A 25,609-nucleotide genomic window follows, 5' to 3' on the forward strand; every position below is an offset into this window, starting at 1 on the left:
AGTGAAAGCTTTCTGTTTTATAGATTCAGTGAAGCAGAGAATTGTTTTTCTTGAGTGAATATTAGTGGAATATTATTCCTGTCAGAGCTCTCTAATATACAGAAGTGTGAATATTATTTATAAGTATGTTGAAGAGGAGACCGAAGATGGACCTTTGGGGAAAGCCAGTGCTGGCTTGATATGCTGGAGCCTTTGGGAACACCATTGTTATTGGTTTGATATGCCGAGAAAGGAGCCTTGTCATCTGATTATTGCCCATTACCCAGTTAACTGGTGAACCTTGCAAGAGTGGGAGATGAAAGGCAAATGATGAATAGTTGATGTAAAAGCCTGGAATGGGAAACTGTATCAAAGCCTTTGGAGAGATGAAGGAAAAGTGAAGAAACCAGTTTGCCAGAATCCTTAGCTTTGTTGACAGTATCTATGAAGGATAATAATGCGGTGGTTGTACTACTGGCTGGTCTAAAACAGTGTTGTGTGGAGGTTAGTTGATTTTGAAGGAGATGGTTAAGGATTTGTTTATGTATGTATCTTTCAAGAAGATTAAGGATGGGGACAGAATGGCAATCGGACGAAAGTTGAGTAAGTCAATAGAGTTACCCCTTAATGTAGTGAGATAATATGTGACTTATTCCATTAAGACTAGGACAAAATATTTGTAAATGGATCTATTAATTAGAATACTGATAGGATAGGCTGTGGTCTCTGCTGCAAGCCTAAGGTATTCTTTTGGAAGTTCATTTGCAGCTTCAGTGAAATTTGGTTGGGTCAGATACCAGAATCCAGTCCAGAATGGATCCCTAGTTATTAGCTTTGTTCTATTTTGTAGGAATTGTGATGTGTGAACCCAAATAAGTAACTGCTATGGGTAGGGAAGTCCGAGGTTAAGATCTGCCAGTTTATTTACATCAAGCATTACGTTTTAGTAGCATATACTTGTTTGTACATTTTTAATGCATTGCCTATTTCTGTTTAAGTATTTTTATTATTCAGTAGCATAAACAAGGGTGATGAGAAAGGATTGGTGCACCTTTTAATTGCTGGCATCCAGCTTTTGAGAGGTGGCTGTTTTTAGCCATAGCTAGTAAACAATTTTATTATGGTTGGACAGAAATTATGCAGTTTGTATGATAGATTTGTCTGTCTGGGAACAGGGCAACTATAAAATGAGGAAAGGGCACTTGAAATGTTTTAGTAGACCCTTGTAAGAAACACTGTGTGTCATTTTATAGATACACAAATCATGTGTATATGTCACATTTATATGTATTGTATATCCTTATGTCATATATTAATATATGTATATAATATATACATGTGTGTGTGTGTATATGTGCATATCTGTGTGTATATGTATAATATAGAATATGACTAATGTATAGGAGTATGAGGTGTGTGTGTGTGTGTGTGTGTGTGTGTGTGTGTGTGTGTGTATGTATATATATCTATAATGTGATACAGTATCCTTCAGATGCGTCTCCTGCAGCAGTGTTTTTCTTTGGTGGTAGTGGTTGTTGTGCAGCCTAAATTTCCTAATGTAATTTAGTACCCTTTGCTATTTGTCTCTTTCTGTAAGACCATTTACATTCTATTGCAATACGGACAGAGCAGCCATTATGGTAGAAAGTTATTACTCCCACTTGTTACATATTCAAGGGAACTGTCACATGTTTCCAATTTTTTGAATTGCATGCGCACACACTTTGGGAGGCTGATATTCTTATGTGGTACTACCCTCCCTGCTATATTGAGGGGTATGCCTTAATTTCTTTTATCATCTCTTTTCACTTTCTGGTTTAATCTTCCTGTCCCCTTCTTGTTGGCTTCTTTCATCAGTGTAGTTATTCCTCATTTTCTAACTTTATTCCATGATCTCTTTGTCTCTTGCTTTTTTTTTTTTTTTTTTTTTGCTGTAAGTTGGCCATGTTAGCTTGAAATGCACGATAGCTAGAATACATACATACTCAAGTATTAAAAGTAGTTGGGAATTTGGGTTGGTGTTCCTTTCTTCAACATGTGATACTCCATGTAGAGTTCAATACTTAAAAAAATGCATATGTATCCGCTCCATGCAACCCCCCTGTGAGACGGTATTTTTACTCCAAGGTTATTTCCAACTCTGAGGAGGAGTGAGCATTTGTTTTGAAAAACTGTTAAATCAGTTTTTCTCTGTTACCCTCAACCCCAGAAAGTAGTGAATGGCTTATTTTCTATCCACTACACATTGCTACAAAAAATAGGATGTGAACAAAAACTGAGAAATTACTTTTTTAAATGCAGCTTGAACAAGTCAAAATTGTGCAACTATAGCATGAACATCTCAGGGTGAACCTCCTGTTGTGCAAAACAACATTGATCATCATCTGCTTTTTTCTCCTTTCTTTTGTCCTGCATCTGTACTGGAATGTCTTTGTCAGGTGGTTGCTGTCCTACTTAAAAGGAACACTCTACACTGTTCTTCAGCATGACCTTGTAAGATGAACCATTTTGATAGGCAGCTGTTGGTTAACATCTGTCTTTCTGATCTACTGGATATTGCTATTATGACCGTTCTAAATTTTGAACAATTTTCTCTTTTTTTTTTTGTTAGCTTTGGTGGCCTTGTTTGGATATACTTAAATAATGCTGGGTCCATGATCTGCAATACAAGATTCCTTAAAACCAGACTGCTTTTTTTAGTTGTCTGTGTGCCTGTCTAGTCCATTAATTTGGTATGTTAAATGCAGATTACAACCGTGTGTAGATGCCATCAAGATGACCTGTAATTCAAACTCTGAAGGCGATGTAGAAATGAGAATACTCTGCAGACTTTGGGGGAAATGACCAGTAATATGTTGCTGCATTTAATGAAAAGGAATGCAAACTAAGGAGCTGAAAAAGCAAAGCCCATTGCATGAATACATATTAAAATAAAAATATAACCTTATTCATGAGTGGTAACATCAGGTGAGCTGTAGGCTCTGAGCTGTGGCAGTCTGGGGAACTAACAGTGAGGTGAGAATGCTAGGTTATTCATCAAGAGGGCAGTGTATGTTTAGTGTAACAGGATATTCAAGAAGAAACAATTTAGTTAAACAATGGGTTGATATTCCTTTTTTTCAACAGACTACGCTCCATGTGGAGTACCTCCTACCTATCTGCAAAGACATTTATTAAAATGAAAGTTGCCTGATGTTTGGAGGAGTTTGAATTTTTTGAATGGAACCAGATGCACACACACAAGTAAATAATCCATAGGCTTCAGTACTTTTAGCAAAAGAGAAACGAGAGATTGTAGATGCTGGAGTTAAATTGGCAGAATGCTGTGGGGAAGTACTTTTAAAACAGATGTACAAAAGAAGGTATTTAAAATGGGGGGAGGGGATACATAGTAGTGGGAGGAATTATTTATGTATGTATGTATGTATTTATTTTTAATCCAGGCTTCCAGTTCTTCTTTTACTGAAGAGCAGTCCATCTTTATTCATGAGGAGGATGTAAGATTAATCAAATACAAGGACATCATAGTGTATGACGAGCCCAGGACTGTTAGCCTTGGGAAGATTTTAGTTGAGAAGAAATCTAATAATCTTAAGACTTAGTGGGGAGAGATCAGTTGACAGTTTCTAATTTTACTGTATCTCACAACTAGAAGTAATAGTGCACTAGAACAGAAAAAATGGCAACTAAGTAGCAGTTCCTGTTGTGGTAATGATGGGACTCTTACAGTTGGATCAACAAAAGTCATTTTTCAGCATCTGCCTTCATGAAATTGCATCTTGCCATATAAGAAGAGTGCTGTTACTTAAGTTATATTTTCATTTGTCCCTTGATTGGAAGTTATCTTTAGCTACTGCATAAAATGTGTTATACAATAGTAGTTGTATATCTCTTTTACTAAGGATGTTTGCAAATGTCAAGGTTCTATTTCCTATTCAAATTTATAATATTGTAGTTGTCATACATAAGTTTATACACTTCTGTTTTCCAGCTTTGGCATCTTTACTTAATTTTTTTTTTCATAGCTGTTGCTTTGTCACCATAATTTAATTTTTCTTTCTTTTCTTAGACAACCCAACCATCTCTGGGATAATGGATATGGATTATCCACTGCAGGGACAAGGTCTAACTGCTCTTCCAAACCTGCCTGAGATCAGCCCTGTTCATCGAATACCTCTTCCTCCAGAGCTGGTGGAACAGTTTAGTCGTATCCTTAACTGCTAATTTCAAGCTTATCTAGTAGTAAATAAAATAAACATTCAATTGATCGAGTTCTAACTCAACACTTAATGAAGAATCTTGGGTATGACAGCAGAAATAAGGGTGTGTGTGTGTGTGTGTGTGTGTGTGTGTGTGTGTGTGTGTGTGTGTGTGTGTGTGTGTGTGTGTGTGTGTGTGTGTGTGTGTGTGAGACTATGTATACACACATAATGTGTGCTTGTCTATCTGTGTAGTGTTTTTTGTATTAACATTTTTGCCCTCCTGCCTCCCTCATTCTGTAGTTTTTGTACTTTATTTTACTTTGTTACTTTGTCCTCTGGCAGGTAGACTCTTTTTGCCAGTCAAATAAATGGGTGGTTTATTTTTTTATGCCCTAATTCCACCTATTGCTGACAGGTATGCTGCCTGCAGGAGTAAGTCCACAATGCTAGATACCTGATGCATGTTATGACCTGAATAACTTTGGGTGCAATATTGCACACTGCTTGTCAGTCATTTAGAGTTCATGTGGTGTTTTTCTCTGTAGTCACCACACAGGTATGGTTAGTTAGATGATGTTTGCTCAGTGGGCCTAGCTCCCTGCCTCTCCTGGGCTGAATGAACAGATGCTGGCTACTCACTTCATGTGACTGCTCTTCCCCTGAGACATGACTTGCTTTTATTGCACCAAATATATGCATATTAGCTTAAGGCTCCTTAACTCTTGACAGTACAGTGCAGTTTATCATCTTTGAAGTTAGAGCTTTCTGATAATCTAAACAGCTTTACTTTGTGGAAGTTACTTGCATTTTAAAAATTTGACCTGCCAGGAATTAAGCTATCAGGATTTCTTTACTTGATGCAGAGAGAGTGGTTGTCTAAATGGACTGTACTAACTGAATATCGCCAGTTATCCAAGATACCATTCTGGAGTTTGTTCAAGTAGAGTGACTTTTTTATTTATTTATTTATTTTTTTAAATTGGTTCATCAGTTATCGTAGCCGTTCTGTTCTTTCCTTTGGAATGCTTGGTGGACTTTTAACGAGCCCCGGGACAGCAAAGAAACACTTTCTATGCATTGCAGATGAGAAGAGCGAGAACATGCTTCCCAGATTCATTGAGTTCATATCTGCTAGAAGCATCTAGGGTTTTTATGCTACACCTGTATGCATATTATGAGAGCTATGAAAAAGTTATGTAAACAAACCATTTTGAGCAGGGGGAAGGAGTTCTGACTTGGGAAGTTCTCAGGTTCACACAAGGAGGAGAAACCTGGAACCAAAGTCTTGTCATTTGATCAATTCACATGATCTATAGACCTAGCGTAATGCTATGTACATGGGTTTTGTTTCTAACATAGTTAGCTGTTTCTGAAACTGTTCTGGTCATTTTTATACTACTACAGAGCTTTGAATGTCTTGAAACTACTGCTTTGTCACTTGCTTTTGAGGCTTGCATACAATGTCCGAAGCTGCTGTTTCATACACAAAAGCTATTACTCTCTCCATTGGTATTAGTCAGCAGTACCTGTGTATTTTTGGGTGGGGGGGGGGGGGGTGAACCTTCAGTAAAGCCTCAGGTACATAAAATTAGTGTTCATTGTGCAGTATTCATACATGATCTTTAAATCAGGCATGCTGTTTTAGACACTTGAAAATAAATTTAATTAAAGTCTCTTGCTTTTATACTGTAGGCAGGGTATTTGTAAGTCTTCTGTTTTCTGTACCTTGATTTGAACTATCCCAGTGTACTTCTGGAGCCTCCTGCTACAAGGTGATCAGTAGTAGGAAGTTTTAAGCTTCTGGTGAGACAAATACTGCATGTAAAACCAGACCAGACCACTCCACCATTTTATTCATGTAGACCCAGACCCTTGTTTCTCAGTTACACCAGTCACATACACATTCTTCTTCCATAGCTTATCTTTAGTCATTTTGTTAATGGACAGTTCTGTCTCCTTCTGGAAATTAAAAAAATGGCTCCTTCATCATCTTATTTGCCTCTCAAAAGCGATAGTGGTGTCTGTTCAATCCTAAAGTCCTCTATTCACATCACTCTTATTTCTTTTTATCTTGAAATTATCAGATATTTTGTGTTTTAATTGTTTCTTTTTTTCCCCAGTTTTGTTGTGACTTGTATGATACCATCTGAAGCTTGAGTACCAGTTTTGTCAACTGAAAGGTTATTGTAACATAAAGTAATTTAATGGATGGAGACTGTACCTTTCTATCTGAAGGGGGATTTGCGTTAGTGAGTGAGCAAGTGTGTGTGTGTGCCTGTGGATTAGTGAGCGAGTGTGTGTGTGCCTGCCTATTAGTGAGTGTGAGCGTGCCTGCCTGTCCATTAGTGAGTGTGAGCATGCCTGCCTGTCCATTAGTGAGTGTGAGCATGCCTGCCTGTCCATTAGTGAGTGTGAGCGTGCCTGCCTGTCCATTATTTAGTGTGCCTGCCTGTCCATTATTTAGTGTGCCTGCCTGTCCATTATTTAGTGTGCCTGCCTGTCCATTATTTAGTGTGCCTGCCTGTCCATTAGCGAGTGTGCCTGCCTGTCCATTAGCGAGTGTGCCTGCCTGTCCATTAGCAAGTGTGCCTGCCTGTCCATTAGCAAGTGTGCCTGCCTGTCCATTAGCAAGTGTGCCTGCCCATTAGCGAGTGTGAGCATGCCTGCCTGTCCATTAGCGAGTGTGAGCATGCCTGCCTGTCCATTAGCGAGTGTGAGCATGCCTGCCTGTCCATTAGCGAGTGTGAGCATGCCTGCCTGTCCATTAGCGAGTGTGAGCATGCCTGCCTGTCCATTAGCGAGTGTGCCTGCCTGCCTGTCCATTAGCGAGTGTGAGCGTGCCTGCCTGTCCATTAGCGAGTGTGAGCGTGCCTGCCTGCCTGTCCATTAGCGAGTGTGAGCGTGCCTGCCTGCCTGTCCATTAGCGAGTGTGAGCGTGCCTGCCTGCCTGTCCATTAGCGAGTGTGAGCGTGCCTGCCTGCCTGTCCATTAGTGAGTGTGAGCGTGCCTGCCTGTGCACTATTGTGCGAGTGCCTGACGGTGCATGAGTGAGTGTGTGTGTTCCAGCATATGCTTTTCATCTGAAGGTCCAACTTACCCCAAGATCAGTGGCTACTTCCAAATGGAAGGATGATCACCAATTTGGAGTATGATGTTACCATGCTGTCCTAGTTTGTGGAACAACATGGGTTGGCTCTGGTGGTAGCATCATCTTCATCAGGCCTAATGCCTCCCCCTTTGCCTTATGGCAAAATGCACAAGTGGGGCTTTAACAGTACTAGTACCTGACCAGTCCTTTGTACTTGTTTCAACCCTGAATACAGCAAGCAAGTGATCTGCTTGGAGTGGCTGGTACTTTTCTCTCTCCCTTGGTGTCATCTTGCTGCAGTTCTTATTGTCCACAGGATGTTATATATGTAGCAGACCCAGCTGCCTTTTCCTTTGGGGTTGGTGAGATGGCATCTGACCTCTCACTCCCACCCTCACAGATGGCTTCTGTTTGTTGTACCCACGCAACCACTTGAATTCAGGTTGTCTTTGGTAGTACTCATTAGTGCTTTATTCTTTTCTGTCACCGAGCTTGTTTTTAAGAAACATTTTTTTTTAACTTCTTTCTTGTCGTTACTTTATATATTTGGGGGGTTGATGATGATAAACTGCATCTAAATGGTGGTATTGTATTACATTTTCACTGACACTTGAGTTTTAAAAAAGCTTGGATGGAAAATGTCCTATGACAAGTCTGTGAATTTCTTCACTGCACAAATATGCTTTGTAACTTCATATGAATATTGTTATGCTATGTTGATTTTGATGCATTTCACTGTTGTTTTATCTACATGATTGCATTTTCACAGGCAGTATATCGCAAAGACCTGTGTCAATAATCTGTTGTAGTAAATAATTGAAATTCCTTCTTTTTACGTAGTCTGTGTGTGCATGGAAAGTTAAAATTTTTGTTCATGTAATTGCACATTCACAGGCGCTAAGCATTGCAGATATTTGTTTAACAAATGTCCTGTAACATTTCACTTGAAAGTCTTCCTTACATTTGCTGTAAACAGACATGCAGTGCAACTGTATGATGGGTGTATTTCCTGCTGTCAGCAGAGCTTGGCTAACCATAGACAGTCATATCTATATGTGGAATTATGAAGATGGGTACGCAAGTTTATGCTTCATTTCATATGATACTAGAACTGGCCTTTCACTGGTAATAGACTGATAATCCACTGAAACAGTCTAAGTAATGTAAAAAGTATGTAGATCTTATGTGAAGGAAAACTGGTATATCCATCGTAAACTGCATTTTGGGATATATATTTTTTTCTTTCCCGTCTTGCGATCTAGAGTTTCCTAGGGTTACATGGAGTCTTAGCTCAAACCTTTGTTGATATTGTGCCGTCCTAGTAGACGTTAGTTTTTCTGTTGGAATTTTAATCGGATGTAGGCTTGTTTCATTTCTTTACCCTTGGAAATGGGTAAAATACTTGCAATGGTCTCAATAAATGACACTATATTTTTTATTTTATTTTATTTTTATTTATTTATTTATTTTTTCCCTCATCTGCAAGTTCACCCATACCTACAAAGCCTGTTTTACTATAAACTCTAATTTTTATCAGAGCAGTTTAGTAGCTGTCCCATGACCAGAATTGATGAACTAATAGGGAACTTAGGAAAACCAAAGTACTTGGCAACATTAGATTTTTTTTTTAAATATTTCTGTTGCTGCTTGTGATCTGTTGCCCGTTCTTTTCTCATAGGGTGAGAACTTCCTAGCTCATTGATTTCATTGAGGGGGAGAGCCAGTTTTGGAGCCATGATTCTGGCAGCCATTGGGGCATTTTATTAATGCAGCCTAATCTCACTCCCAAGTGCTGTCTGTGCCCTTGATATGAAGCAATACCTACTCCTGACATACTTCCAGCAAAGGTTACCATACCAGCTTGCATGGACCCCACCCATGTCCAGCCTCCACGAGTTTGTTCTCAGGGGCAAATGGCTTGTGCCACCCCCTTGGAGTGATATTATCACGGGGGGGGGTTTGCACCCTTCCTCCAAGACGAGCACACCAATGTAAGCCACATGTCTATCATACCCCCCCCCCCCAGCTGTTTCAGCTTCTGGAACTGCTAATGGATCTCTGGTCCTCTGCCTTGCAGAAGTTTATTCATTATGCAGTGATGCTAGTTGGCCTATATGGAGCTCCAGCAACGTTTCAATATTTATGGATAAAATACTAACACCCTGCTCACAATATGCTGCTGCATACCTAGATGATATGAACATCCTTTAACAGGAGTACGGTGTCTGTTAATAAACATGTAGCTTCATTTAGAATCTGTGAGACAGACCTGTTAGACTATGAATGCTAAAAAGAGTAAATTGGGCAGGATAGAAGCCAAGTACCTGGAAAAGGGGGTACCTTATAGAAAGCAGAGTAGTTGAATCGCAACTAGAAAAGGCAGAAGCTATAAATGTGGCCTTTACCCCCCACTAAAAGACAGGCGACTGCTTTCCTTGTGCTAGCTAGGTACTACAGAAGATTTAGGTTTAATTTATTAATGCCTGTTCTTTAACGGGTCACTAAAGGTAAAATTCCTTTCAAAGTGTAGTTGTCTTTTGGGACAGACAGCATGTAGTGAACTGAACAGAATATTATGTTCTGAGCCAGTGTTAGTGACTTCTGATTTTGCTAAGAGATTTACTTTCTGTATCGATGCATCAGAGGTAGGTTTGGGAGAAGTACTATGCCAGGATAGTCAATGTAAATACCATCCTATATGCTATACTATTTGTAAATTAAACCATACTGAAAGGATGTATTAAGACAAGGAAAGATGGTGTTTGGCTGTGAAGTGTACCTTGTAAGTGGCAACTTCAACCTGGTGACTGTACATTCCCGATTGCAATGGCTAAATAAGCAGCAGGGTGGCAAAAAATATGCCACTAAACACAACTACTGCAGCCCTTCTAATATACTGTCACTCATAGATCTGGGCTAGCTAATAGGAATGCTGTCAGTTTGTGTAGGTCTTGAAGCACTTTTTTGTAAGTCCAAAACTGATATTTGCTGTAACAGATGGATTTAGTTGTGACATCTTTTGTGTGAAAAATATGGAGTGTGTCTTTAATTGCACCTAGTCTTTGTTGCAGTGTCACTAAAATAGTCGGGTAATTATTGTATTAAATAGAATACTGAGCAGTACAGTGGTGCAGTGTTGTCTTCTCACAGCAAGAGGTTCTCTGGTTAGATTCTCTGCTGGGGTGCCTTCTGTTTGGGGTCTACATGTCCTCCTTGCATTTGCGTAGGTTTCTTCCGGGTGCTCCAGTTTCTTCCCACATTCCAAAGAGATGCATCTGGCATGTTTCTCTCCAGGCCTGTGCTGAAAATGAACTCTGTCCCAGTCTTGACTTTCCCGGTAAACAAATGTTAAATAAAGTATACTAATGTTTATATAAAAGTTTGTAACTTTGGAGGAAGCAGTTGGCTTCTCAGCTGCAGGCTCACTGTGAGTCAAGTGCAGGTTCACTGTGAGTCCATTCCAGGTACTCCTTGCCAAAGATTTGGGTTTTGTGGAGAGGAATGTTTCAAATGGGACCTATTGTAGATGTTGCCTGTGGCAAGTTCAGGTGAAGAATGTTTTGGCGATGCTGAAGGGAAGACCAATTAAGACCTGCATCTGCGATGTTTGTTTAGCAGAATGTTGATGAAAGAATTATGAGAGACTGAGTTTGCATGGTGGATATGCTGGTAAAGACTGGATCCTTGTATAGAAGGTACTTTATGTATTGTAAACAACCTGTGGAATTGATGAGAAAAAAACAAGTGGTTTGTATTTTCATTTCATTTTTATTTTTTGTTCTTTCAGTAATCTTTTTTTCCTCTTTGTTTTCCCCTTCTGCCTGCCAACTTTCCAGCCACTGCCCATTGGATTCAAGTTCATTCATTCCCTATCAATGAGGAGTTTCCTCACAAATCTTCCATAAAGACAGCCATCCAGACAGATCATTGTCTAGGCAAACACTGGGGAGTGTGGTGCTCTCACGATCATCCAGAGTTATTTTGTATGGAAAGTACTAACCCCTCCCCTTGGGTATATTAACATGGCTACATCATCACAGTAGTGACCACTTTTGTCAATCTATGCACATTTTTTGCAGGAACCAAACAAAACACCACTACTAGAAAACCAAAAAAAGATATCCAAAGCCAGGAAACAGTCTGCCGATGTAGGTCACGGTATAGAAACTACAACCACCAAATAGCGTAGAATCAATTTAATTTCCGCTTTCGTCCAAAGACTTCATCAGAATACACATTTACAAAAAACAACCTCCTTAAATAACACTTCAATAAATCAATTAACCAATTAGTCTTAAAATCTAAAAACCTTTAAAGTGCTACTGCATATTAAACAAGGGTGTAATTTTATCTTTATTAATGCTTAACTTGCCATTCTTTAAAAAACATTTAATATTAATAGTCCCGTTTAAACCAGGATGCTTGTCAGACTTCAAACGAATCTGCCACAAAGCTTCCCTTTGCTCAACAAAATTTCTGAAATCTCCCTCCCTTAAATCAGATTTACAAACTTCTAAAACAGAAAATAAATTTTTTTTAAAATTAATACAGATCACAGAGTGTTTAAACAGTGCATTAGTTTCATCATGTGTCTTGATACCATATAAATGCTCACGTATACGGGTTTTGAGACATCTCGTTGTCATTCCAACATAAAAAGCTGGACATGTACTACATAACCCAATATACACTACCCCCCTGGTACTGCAATCAACATATTCAGGTACCCGAAAGGTTTTGTCAATGCTTTCAATGAGAATCAGTGGCCCAACAGAAAGAAATCGACAAGTGTTGCAATTGTAACAGGGAAAAACACCCTTTGTCTTAGTACACCATCAGTTACAAATAAAACTATTAGCCTCTAGTGCTTTTTTGATGTTAAAAGTATTTCTAAAAACAAAAACTGGTTTCTCACCTAACACTTTTGAAATATCTCTATTCCCTTGAATAATTTTCCAATTTCTTTCTATCAAATTTTTAATAGCCGGCCCGTCAATACTCATTCCCAAGGAGCATACAGGACCAACAATACCTGTGTCAGTAGGAACTTTTGTAATAGTTACTTCTTCATTTGTATCCACCTTATAATCCAAAATAGCTGGATAAAAAGTGTTTCTCCTGCTTTAAAACAATAGTGATAATGTCATCTAAAATAATACTGGGATACCCCCTCTTTAAAAACAATTTTTTAATGAAAAAAACTTCTTCATGTAAGTCACGTTCAGATGAAGTCATTCGACAGGCCCTAATAAACTGTCCCTTTGGGATATTTTTAATGGTGTGTTTTTGGTGTGCACTGTCAAAGTGAAGATAATTGTTTGTAAAGGTTTCCTTACGATGTATTTTACTATTGAATCTGTTTTCAATGGAATCCCATCTTAAAGATACATCCAAAAAATCGACCAGTAAACCAAAGTTCCCTAGTTTAAATTTTAAAAAACTGACTTGTTTGTTTATCTCATTAACAAAATCATTTACAGTACCACTATCCCCTTTTATGATAAAAAACAAATCATCAACAAACCGGAAATATATTAAAATTTCAAACCTGGTCCTTAGCAAAATTAAAAAGAATTCCTCCCACCAAGCCATTACCAAGTTGGCATAAGAAGGGGCCGCTGAAGACCCCATAGCCACTCCCCTTTTTTGCCTATAATAGCAATCCCCAAATAAAAAATAGTTATGATGGAGTAGAATTTCAAGAAACCTGCAGATGGTAGAAATTTGACCAGAACTAAATTCCTGGTATGTACTTAACAAGGTACGGATGGCATCAACCCCTTCTTCGTGAGGTATAAGTATATAAAGATTCTACATCTAAGGTAAACATAATATGTTTACCAGAATCAAAAATACCTTTACTTGCAAAATTATTAAACCTATTCAGGAAATGCCAAGAATCCTTGATAAATGATTCTTGTCTGGATACCAAAGGTCCCAGAGTAGCATCCAGAACCAATGAAATCCCCTCAGTAACCTCAGAAAATGATCAAGACAAATCAAATTTTGACATTATAAATTTAACTGACTTTATTTTTAGTGACGAAGAACTTGAAGTGCTGAGACTAGGCCTTAATTTTGTTCCCACTGTTAGAGCAGATTACAGTAACACTGTATTAGATATTAAAAAATTCTCCAGGAAACTAAATCTATCTTATATATTGAATGATATTCCTGTTGGCAGTAGTCCTTTGGTTAAACCTTCTGTTTATAACCCCCCTTTGTCACACACCATAAAGATATTTGAGGAGTCATGTGTTAATGATCTTGATAATATTCTTTCACGTAAATTCAAACACAGGCACAATTTGGGTTTAAAAGAAAGAAAAGCATTTAATAAATTACGTGAAAGAAATAGTAGTTTGCGCTTTATGAAAAGCGATAAGGGTGGTAACATAGTCATAATGACTCAGGAACAGTACAAAAATAAAATAATGATTTTATTAAATAATAATGATGAGTACGAATTGGTTACACCCTTCCAAATCAAGAAAAAGGAAATGTATATACACTCCCTATTGTATGATGCTCTCATGAATAATGAGATTAATTTGGATGTCTATGAATTTTTTGTGATTGAGAAGCCTAGGGTGGGTGTTTTATTTGGCATTCCTAAAACACACAAACATCTCTCTGACCCCCCATTTAGACCTATAGTGTCTTCTCCCCACTCAGTTACTGAGGGGATTTCATTGGTTCTGGATGCTACTCTGGGACCTTTGGTATCCAGACAAGAATCATTTATCAAGGATTCTTGGCATTTCCTGAATAGGTTTAATAATTTTGCAAGTAAAGGTATTTTTGATTCTGGTAAACATATTATGTTTACCTTAGATGTAGAATCTTTATATACTTGTATACCTCACGAAGAAGGGGTTGATGCCATCCGTACCTTGTTAAGTACATACCAGGAATTTAGTTCTGGTCAAATTTCTACCATCTGCAGGTTTCTTGAAATTCTACTCCATCATAACTATTTTTTATTTGGGGATTGCTATTATAGGCAAAAAAGGGGAGTGGCTATGGGGTCTTCAGCGGCCCCTTCTTATGCCAACTTGGTAATGGCTTGGTGGGAGGAATTCTTTTTAATTTTGCTAAGGACCAGGTTTGAAATTTTAATATATTTCCGGTTTGTTGATGATTTGTTTTTTATCATAAAAGGGGATAGTGGTACTGTAAATGATTTTGTTAATGAGATAAACAAACAAGTCAGTTTTTTAAAATTTAAACTAGGGAACTTTGGTTTACTGGTCGATTTTTTGGATGTATCTTTAAGATGGGATTCCATTGAAAACAGATTCAATAGTAAAATACATCGTAAGGAAACCTTTACAAACAATTATCTTCACTTTGACAGTGCACACCAAAAACACACCATTAAAAATATCCCAAAGGGACAGTTTATTAGGGCCTGTCGAATGACTTCATCTGAACGTGACTTACATGAAGAAGTTTTTTTCATTAAAAAATTGTTTTTAAAGAGGGGGTATCCCAGTATTATTTTAGATGACATTATCACTATTGTTTTAAGCAGGAGAAACACTTTTTATCCAGCTATTTTGGATTATAAGGTGGATACAAATGAAGAAGTAACTATTACAAAAGTTCCTACTGACACAGGTATTGTTGGTCCTGTATGCTCCTTGGGAATGAGTATTGACGGGCGGCTATTAAAAATTTGATAGAAAGAAATTGGAAAATTATTCAAGGGAATAGAGATATTTCAAAAGTGTTAGGTGAGAAACCAGTTTTTGTTTTTAGAAATACTTTTAACATCAAAAAAGCACTAGAGGCTAATAGTACACCATCAGTTACAAATAAAACTAAGACAAAGGGTGTTTTTCCCTGTTACAATTGCAACACTTGTCGATTTCTTTCTGTTGGGCCACTGATTCTCATTGAAAGCATTGACAAAACCTTTCGGGTACCTGAATATGTTGGTTGCAGTACCAGGGGGGTAGTGTATATTGGGTTATGTAGTACATGTCCAGCTTTTTATGTTGGAATGACGACGAGATGTCTCAAAACCCGTATACGTGAGCATTTATATGGTATCAAGACACATGATGAAACTAATGCACTGTTTAAACACTCTGTGATCTGTATTAATTTTAAAAAAATTTTATTTTCTGTTTTAGAAGTTTGTAAATCTGATTTAAGGGGGGGAGATTTCAGAAATTTTGTTGAGCAAAGGGAAGCTTTGTGGCAGATTCGTTTGAAGTCTGACAAGCATCCTGGTTTAAACGGGACTATTAATATTAAATGTTTTTTAAAGAATGGCAAGTTAAGCATTAATAAAGATAAAATTACACCCTTGTTTAATATGCAGTAGCACTTTAAAGGTTTTTAGATTTTAAGACTAATTGGTTAATTGATTTATTGAAGTGTTATTTAAGGAGGTTGTTTTTTGTAAATGTGTATTCTGATGAAGTCTTTGGACGAAAGCGGAAATTAAATTGATTCTACGCTATTTGGTGGTTGTAGTTTCTATACCGTGACCTACATCGGCAGACTGTTTCCTGGCTTTGGATATCTTTTTTTACATTTTTTGCAGGGCTGACCACTGGCTTGGGTGGCCACATCCACAACATCCCTGCTGTGTCCCCCACACGTTTGACACAGTCCTTGCTGTCTAGCAACATTGCAGTTGGGAGTAGTAGCCTTTGTTGTCTGGGACTCATGCCCATTTTACCTGCTGTTCAGTCAAAGCACCCGAGCTCTAGACAAACCTGGGTTACCTGGCCCTCAGTCCAGGCTTTTTCCATGTTTGCCACTTGTGTGGCTAAGCTGTGTTTCGACGTGTATCTAACTGCAGTGTCTTTTAAGAGTTTACAATATGTAATACTTTTGTGATATTCTATACAGTAGTTGTAGGTGTCAGCAGCCATAAATTATGTAGTTTAAAAAAAATCCACTTTCAGCAAATAGCTTTTGAGATTTCCTCTTCTGAAATTCCCAGTTCAGCATAATTCTGTAATTTACTGTTTGGAATTTAAGTGCAGTACTTTCTGCTATGTTGTTCAGCCTAGAATGATTTTATTACTACAGTAGACCCTTGATGGTCAAATGCAGAATCACTGTCTACGTGTATTCCCAAATCCCTGACTGCAGAGACTACTCTTGGGGATGTATTGTCAATGCTGGCTGCTTTTCCAAAAGATTGTATGGTGCACTTTGTCATAGAGTTTTAGACCATGACTCCGGCACCAGTTATGAGTCTGTGTCAGACCTTCTTGTAGAATATTTGTGTCTGGGGAAAGGGGCTTCAGTGACTGCACCCAACTTGTAATCCTCTACAAAGTTGGTTAGCCAGAGGCCCCCCCAGTGCTAGCCCTGACCTCTGAGAAGTAGATGCCTAACAGCAGATCCTTCAGAATGAAATGCACTAGTAATCTGCCTCTGTTTCAACTTCTTGGGTCCTGTCTGTAAGCCAGCTGGCTATCCAGCAGGTGATGTGGGAGTTTATACCTAGTTTAGTAAGCATTTCCTCAACCCTGTAGTGGGATGTTTTCCATTACCTTGGCCAGTTCAAGGTAGGCAGTATGAACTATTTTCATTCATTACTTTGGTGACCTTCTGATGCTGCGGTAGCGCTGTTGCCTCACAGTAAGACTATGTCCAGTTCGACTCTAAGCTAGAGCATCTTCTGCGTGGAGACATGCGTGAATGGGCGTACCTTTGTTGAAGGTTGTGCGTTAGGGCTGGCAACTCAGCACGTAAAAATCAACTGCCAATCCTTAGCGGACCAGAGTTCTGCTGTGGCGACCCCTAACCGGGAAAAGCCGAAAGGCGCAACAACTTTGGTGACCTTCTCGAAGTCGACCAGCTGAGTAGGCAAGAACAGCACTTGACAAAGTGAACTGGCTTGGGTCCAGTGTTTGTAGAGTTATCTATGTGCTCATTCAAGATATCCATTATTATTCTGTCCATAGCTTTGAGTATCAGGTTAGTCAGGCTTCTGGATCGATAATTCCCAGGTCCATGTATGACTCGCCCTTGTGCAGCAGGATAACAATTGCAGTCCAATATTTGTTTGGCACAAAGCCAATTTGGACACTGTGGTTAAAGTGTTTCTAGTTTTCCCAATAGTTCATGTTTCCTGCTATTGAGGCATCCTTGGGTATTATTGGGATCCATTGCTGCAGTGCTTTTGGCCTTGGAGAGTGCCTTGAGCACCTCCTCTCTTGTGATTTGTTGGGGAAGTTGTGGAATATCTGAGTATTTCTTGAGGGGCATCTGGTGGGGAGAGTTGGTAAATTTGAGCTAAATATGTTGGTCAGGGGGTTTCTAGCTTCCAACTCTGTATTGGTGGCATTGTTTACAATTAATTTGGTATACCTATGTGCATTCTTGCTGGTAGTATATGTTAATTGCTTCTTAAACTGGGCTTCAATTAATCTAGTGTAGACTATTGAAGAGAGTAATAGCAGGTACCTAATAGTATGTCAAACTGATACTTGCATCTACAGTCAAACTGAATGCAATACACTCTGTATTGTTCATTTTAAACATTTCCAAGTTTAGCTGGTCTAGATTTTGCAACCAGAAGCTCCGTTAAAGTAGTGGTCCCTTAGTAATTTTCTTAGGACCCTAAATCTGTGCCAGCTTTTAAGTGATCTTGTGGCAAATAGAGTTAATCAGTCTGGTAAATCAGTCTGGTAGTAGTAAATGCTGTAAAACCGAATGAGGTCAACATACCCACCACTTCCTGCAACCTGTGAGGTGGCCCTTGTGAATGTTTAGAGAATTGCTAATTCTTACAGCGGGAGAACAAAATGATTCTGCATTCTGTAACATGTTTAGGTTCATAGGCAAGTACTAGGCATTGGCTTACAGACCATTTCAAGCGTAGTCAAAAAACCTATTCAAATTTTCCCCTCTAACATCAAGGAGGGCAAAACAAGTGGACCAAACGAGAGTTTGAGGCTGTCCATCCCATTCTGTAAGCTTACCTTGAAGGAGGCAAGGGTGCTAATCTGTTTAACATGATGTGGAATAATTTCCAGAGGGGAGGGATACATTGAGATATGACTCTATCACACGAACATGTCTTGTCTACTGCTAAAGGTTTAGTTCCTTTAACTGAGTATTTCATGTACCTTTAGTTCTATGAAGGAACAGAAGATCAAATAAGGTTGGAAGGCTAGGCATAGTTCTCATTGAGAGAAAGTATGAGAGACTGAGTTCAGGGAAAGGGCTGCCGGTCTGTCTTCATGACTAAGATTTCTGTGGCCACTAAATCTCTGAGGTCTCTCAGGTTGTTTATATCTTTAGATAAATACATGCCAAAAGGTGAGTTTATATTCAATAATGGGTTTATAAGTGGAGGTGCCTTTGGAAAATAAATGGCCCAGGTAAAAGGCATTGCTCCAGATACATATGGTTAACAGAATGAAAAACTAGTTAGACATAATGAAGTCATAACATACAAACACAAATATGAAAACAGCACATATGTTTTAGAGTAAAACTCAACGGTCATAAGAGTCATAGTGTTCAAACATAAATTATATGCAAAGCCTGCTGATAGGAAGATGCAGCTTTCTTTACATAATAGATGGTTATCATAATGAGTAGTAATATTGTAGAGATGATGAAGTATGGTAACGGATTATATTGGTGAAGGCATAGGAAAGGAAGAGTAGAGAAGGGTAGGGTGTCACAGGGATAGTAAGAATAAATATTGAAAAAGTATGAGTGTAACCTCCTGGGAAGTATGTGTAGAGGAAAGGAGGGTAGGGTAAGTTAGTGGGGATAGAGAAGGGTATAGGTAGAAAAAAAAAGTATGGGAGTACCTCAGCCTGGTCTCGTACAGGAGAAAATCTAAGCTTTTTTGAAGTATTCTTTTATAGGAGTGCAGATTAGTAGCAGTTTTGATAGTTAAAGGAAGAGAATTCCGTAGTTTTACCACAGAGCAGGAGTGAAGGGTTAGACCTGGGGTTTTGTTGGGTTTATATGTTGTGAGAGGATGTTTGTCTTCATATCTGAGATGTTTACTTGGGATATTTAAGTTGTTTAATGGGCTAAGAGCAGGACAGGCTAGTGGGTTGTGGATGATTTGTATACTATAGTAAGTTGTACATATTGGCGGTGGAGGGAGTTCATGCCATCTTAGGGACTGTAGGGCTTTGTAGTGATAAGTTAGAGGGGTTATGTTTATGGCTTATTTGGCAATTCTGTTATTGAAGCTTTCTATTTTTTTTCCTTAGGGAGGTCTGTAAGTTAGTTAGAATTGGGGCACCATACAACAGTGATGGCAAGGGGTAGGTTTTCGCCAGGGTAATTTTGGTAGCTGCTGTGGGGAAGTTTTTATTCCTGTATAGCATGCCTAGCTTTGATGGGTTTTTTGCTCCTGTTTTGTATGTGCAGGTCAGACTTCATATTATCATTTACTTGTGACACCTAGTAATTTGATATGCTGAACCAGTTCAATTTCAGTACTGTTGGCTGAAAATATCTTTGTTTGTTTTCTCTTCACTCACAAGCTCCAACAAAGCTTTGTTTTTTGGGTTCAGTAAAAATTCGGCATTGGAGAGCCATGTTTCTTTGGAGGAGAAAGCTTGTTGTGTTGTAGGTAAGTTAATGTGTCTGATACAGACAATAGTGGAGTAATCTGCTTATTGTATTAGAGTCCCTTCACAGGAGGATGTATGCAAGTTGATGAAGACATTAAATAGTAATGGGCCAATAATGGATCACTGATGTACACCTGTGGTGGTGATGTGATATGGGAAGATGGAGCCTTGCCATTTTATTGCTTGCTGCTTGTCAGCTAGGTAGCTAGAAAACCACTGAAGTGAGGAGGAGAATAGACCAATGCTGTAAAGTTCTTTAAGGAGTTTGGGGTGAAATACCATGTCAAATGCTTTTGACAAATCCTAGAAATACTGCAGGTACTAGTTTGCCAGTGCCCCGGGCTTTGAGAGTCCATGAAAGATAAGGCTGTTAAGGTACTGCGTGCAGGTCTAAAGCCTTAAGTGGGGGAAAAGTAGGTTGTTGTGTGTAAGATGGTGGAAAAGTTGTAGGTGCACACATTCGATAAGGTATTGTCAACAAGAGTACCCAGATCCTTTTTAACAGTGTGTGATTGGAGGGGTGCATCTCCTAAATGCCAAGTGAAACTTTTTTTTTTTTGCCAAAATAAACTATACTGCATTTTTTACATTTAATGTGAGACCATTGTTCCTTGCAGCAATTGCTAACATAGTCTGAGCTGTGTTGGAACAGTTGAGTCAGTTGAAGATCAAATAACATACAGTTTACGGTCATCTGCAAACTTAGTTAACCATAGGCCAGAAGTGCTGTCGTGAAGGCCTGAGAAATATATGCCAAATAGGAGAAGGCCCAAAACTGAGCCCTGCAGTACACCAGTGGTAAATGTTTTGCTTTTCAGAAGTGGAATTTGCTATTCTAACTACATGGGTTCTGTCAGACAACCAGTTAGCTATCCATTGCACAATATAAGAATTTATGTTGAGATTTAAATGTGTTTAGTTATGCTTGCATAGGGAATAGTGTCCAAGGCCTTGGTCAGGTGTAAATATGCTGTACGCACTGCATAACCACCATTCGCTGCTTCAGTTATTTTTTTTTTTTTTTAAGAAATTAATGAGGTTTGAGGAAGGACCTTTCTTTAATAAAGTCATATTAATGAGAGTCCAGGGTTAAAAGATTATCTCAAGTCTTCATTAACTTGGATATTGACAATGTGTTACATAGTTTTTTGCATATGAGAGTAGTGAGACTTGTGGGTCTGTAGTTCCCAGGGTCTGTGACTGGGCCACCCTTGTGTAATGGCATTACAGCAGCTGGTTTTCAGGCTTCAGGAATGTCACCAGTGGAGAGGCTTAATTGTAGAGTTTAAGTAGGGGTTCAGAAAGACCATATTTGGCAGTGATAGTTAAGCAACCTGATATGTTGTTAGGGCCCATGGATGAAGTATTCTTAGGTTTTGAAAGGGCTGAGAGAACGTCTTTCATAGTAATTAAATAGGGTGGCTTAGATGTGGAACCTGTGGGATGTCTAAAATTGTGGAAATAAAATTTACACTAAAGTTGTTAGCTAGGATATTTTCTATTTTCTTTGAGTCCGAGAGAATAGTAGTAGTGTTAGTAGTGTGGATGAACTCTGAACACTGATAGGTGTTAGTTCTTTACTTGTTGATATAGTTAAAGAAAGATTTGTAGTTGTTTTTGTTTTTAGTGGCCATTTTAAGTTCATAGTCTGCTTTGAGTTCCCTTAAGCTTTGTAAGTTTGCTCAAGGGTGCTTTTAATGTAGGTGGGTAGAATGACACCACTTATAGGTTCATATTAATGTAGGTGGGTAGAATGAGACCACTTATAGGTTCATAGGTTCATACTAGGCTATCTGCCCTGGGGCAATTATAAGCCTAGCCCGATTCTGTATGGCTTACGCCACCCCTTGATTTGAGTATACTGTGCCCTTTTTAAGGTTTAGTTTACTGTGCCTCTGTCTAATAGTGACACGGGAGTAATCCCTGGGACAAACCTACGATCCCCCATCCACCTATCGAGGTACTTCTTGAAGAGATTCAGTGAGGTGCTCTGCCTCACATGAACTGGAATTCTATTCCAGAGCGAAGGGAGCCTCTGGGTTATGAACCTGTCCCTCCAGCAAGTTGTATTTATTTCTGTGCTGAGGTTCAAGTCCCTCGAGCGTGTGACTCTAAGGGATTTAGATTTACTGAGGTGGCGCATGTCCATTAAGTCTGGATTTGACATAGCTTTGTATGACAGGCATAGATCGCCTCGAAGTAGGCGGTATGCAACTGAGTAGAGCTGGAGTTTTTTTAACCGAGCAGCATATGGCATCTGTTTGAGACCCTTGATCCTCTTGGTGAGATACTTTTGGGGTCTTTCTAATTGCTGCAGGTGTCTGGTAAGTTACATCCCAAAAGGGGCATTGTATTCTATGATGGGCCTGATGAGGGATGAATAAAGGGGCACGATTACCTCTCTTGATCTAGATGTGAAACCCTTTGTGATGAGGTGGGCTATGTAGAAGGTCTTTCTAACCACTTTGGCAATGTGGTTTTCAAAGGAGAGATTGCTATCAACTTGGATCCCCAGGTCCCTAATAACTTTCTCTGTACTTAATGGGTTTCCGCCTATGTGGTAATTTGTGGGCACATTGTTTTTGCCAGAGGGTATGACTATACATTTTTTGGCATTTAGCTTTAAACCATGGCGCTGGCACCAGTTATCTGTCTCTGTGAGACCTTTTTGAAGGATGTTTGTGTCAGCTGGAGAGTTGATTATGGCGCCCAGTTTGCAGTCGTCTGCGAACTTGGTGAGCAATAGTCCTCCCATGTTTGCCTGTACCTCATAAAAGTATATACCGAACAAGAGTGGTCCCAGGACAGAACCCTGTGGGACGCCACTTGTGACCGGTTTAGAGTCTGACATGGCTCCAGCAACTCTCATTCTGTGGGTTCTGTCTTTGAGCCAGTTTGCGACACATCTTGTGACATAGGGGTTTATATTTAAGCTGGATAGCTTATCTATGATGCCCGAGTGGGGTATTGTGTCAAATGCCTTTGCAAGGTCCAGATAGGCTGTGTGGACTACCTTCCCTTCATCTATGGCTTTGGTGACTGTTTCAAAGAAGTCATCCAGGTTCAAACGGCAGGATCTGCCCTTGACAAAGCCGAACTGGGTAGGATCTAGTGTCTGTAGGTCCCCAATGTCTTTGTTTATGAGCTCCATGATGATCCTCTCCATAGCCTTACAGACTAAGCTAGTCAGGCTTATGGGGCGATAGTTTCCAGGGTCCGTAGAGGCTCCACCTTTGTGGAGTGGGACCACTGTTGCTGTACGCCATTCTGTGGGCACATATCCTGTAGTGAGGCTGAGATTGTATAGCTGTTTTATTTGAGGGATTAGTTCCTCTTGGAGTTCATGTAGGACGCAACCTGGGATGCCATCTGGCCCCATGGAAGCAGTGTTTTTTGCTTTGGAGAGGGCAGCCTTCACCTGAGCATCAGAGATGTTTGGGAGGCAGCCCTCTGCTGGGATAGATACTTGCTCTTTTGGGGAGGGGAGAAGTTTGCACTGAACCTGTCTGCCAGGATATTGGCGATGTCTGTGGGTTCAGTGTATTTTTTGTCGTTTAGAATCAACTCAGAACAAGTCTGGGAGTTGCATCCCAGGTTTCTAACATAACTGTAAAAAGCCTTATGATTGTCTTTGGTATCCTGTGCAATTTTTCTCTCGAAGCTGGCCTTGGAGGATTTTATGAGGGATCGTAATTTTTTGTAGTACTGATCAGAGATGCCTTCCCTATTAGGGATTTTGCTCTATCATGTAGTAGCTTCCTCCTTCTGTTGTACAGTTTATTTATGGCAGGGGTCCACCAGACTGGACGCCTGCCTTTGGATGATTGGGTCTTGGTTTTGTTTGGGATAGCATGATCCATGCATTCCTGGAGATGTCCTTAGAATGCGTTTTATATAGGATTCTGCAGTTTGGGCCGTAGTGTCCACTGGCCCTGGGGCCTTGAAGGATTCCACTTCGGTTTTGAGAAGTGAGAAGTTCGCTTTTGAGAAGTTTTTCACTGTGGTTTTCTGGGCTGGGGGTGGGGTCGGGATGTGGACATCCAGTGAAATTAATTTATGGTCTGATCTTACCAATGAGGGATATACTTCTGGTGTGGAGCATAGAGTCCCCATGTTGGTAATGATCAGGTCTAGTATGTTGTCCCCTCTTGTGGGAGTGGTGACTAGTTGTTCCATAGCATTTGAGTTTATAATTTCCAGGAACCTTTAGGCTAAGGTGCTGGGGCTTGAGTAGTGCTCCCAGTCAGTGTTTGGGTAGTTGAAGTCGCCCAATATAATGGTGTTCGGAGAGATCTTCATGTTCTCCAATGTTTTCAGGAAAGCCGAGTGGGATTCCTGACTTTGAGAGGGTGGTCTGTAGGGTGCTATAAACTGAAAAGCAGTCTTGCCCACTGTTAGTTGCACATGGATTGTCTCCGATACTTCGTGCAGTGCCACTAACCTGGAGGTGTGGATATCCTTGATAAATATGGAAACTCCCCCTCCTTTTGTGGTTCGGTCCGGGTTTTGGGGCCGAAAAGCATGATATGAGGTATAGCCTGGTAGTGCTGGGGTGCTCTCTGGAGCCTTGAACCAGGTTTCTGTCCCTGCACAGATATCGATGTTCTCCATACTGAGGAGAGCTTTGAGTGCATGCATCTTGAGGTTAAGACTTCTGGCGTTTAGCAGCATTACCCTTAGTTTTTTATTCCTTGTGCTGTCTATGTGGGTGGGTTTGACTTTTGAGCCTTGCCAAAAAAAGGCACTATGGGGGTGGCAAGAGCCTTTGCCAATATCCAAAAGCCCAGTGGTGACAGGTGCAAGCCATCCCTAGCGAAGCAACGTGGCTTGTCGAGCATGTCATCCCAGGCTGACAGACACTGGATCCCCTTTGAATGACACCAAAATTTTAGCCAATTGTTAAAATCGATCATTTTGTCTTTGTACTGTGGCATCATTCTAGGTGAGGGTAAGATGCTGCTCAAGGTCAGGGTCATACCAGCCTGGGCTACATGATCAGAGAGCTCCTCTATGTCTCTTTTCATGTAGTCCAGGGAGGTACGTCTCAGGTCTTTCACACCAGCATGTACAATGACTGAGTCATATTTGTATTTGCTTTGGAGTGACCTGAGTGCTTGCGTTATGTGGCGGATCCTAGCACCCGACAGGCAGCTCACCGTGACCTTCTCTTTATTCAACCTGGTGAGCGGGACGTCAGTGTGTCTGACAATAGTCACCTATTACAAGAGTATCAGGTGTGTTATTCAGCCTTAAGGGCTGTGGCTGCTTGGCACATTGACTTTGTGGGCTATGTGTTGTGCGCGTTTTGTTTTGAGGTAGCGTTTGCTTGGATGTCTGCTTTGGAGGTCTCTGTTGCTTGGGTAGATTTTTATTTAGAGCCTCCGAGTATGTTTTTGTGTATTTATGTGTTTGGTTTGCTGATGTGGTGGGACTATGTGATACTGGAATTTTGTTTGTGTGAGGTTACCTTCTCCTCCTGACTGGTTACACCAGTTTTGAGATGAGAGAGCTCAGCCTCCAGTTTGGCTAAATAGTTGCATCTCTCACATATATTTGAACCTGTTTGAAGGAGGAGAGGGTTGTCCGTGTACATGAGACAGTTGTAACATTGCCTCAAAATTCCCAGATTCACCAGCTGGACTGGAGAGGAAACCAATGACTGACCTTTGGACATGCTAGAGTGATATAGGGAAACTTAATTTAAGATGGACCAATAGAGGACAGGGTAATCATAGAGAGTATAAGAGTAAGTAGTGCTTATGGTT

The 25,609-nt window shown here is 39.8% G+C and overlaps 1 protein-coding gene across 1 annotated transcript in view; it reads left to right on the top strand.

Moving 5' to 3' along the window:
• NUP155 (nucleoporin 155) overlaps nt 1–25,609 on the top strand; it is a 1,504,248-nt gene that overhangs the window by 37,851 nt on the left and 1,440,788 nt on the right. Inside the window, exons 3-4 of the mRNA XM_044069916.1 lie at nt 4,049–4,186; nt 8,246–8,342. Of these exons, the coding sequence (XP_043925851.1) occupies nt 4,049–4,186; nt 8,246–8,342 (235 nt within the window). The remainder of the gene's footprint in view (nt 1–4,048; nt 4,187–8,245; nt 8,343–25,609) is intronic.

Source organism: Protopterus annectens, chromosome 1.part0, assembly GCF_019279795.1.
Source record: "Protopterus annectens isolate FY-2018-M chromosome 1.part0, PAN1.0, whole genome shotgun sequence".
Taxonomy (NCBI): Eukaryota; Metazoa; Chordata; order Ceratodontiformes; family Protopteridae; genus Protopterus; species Protopterus annectens.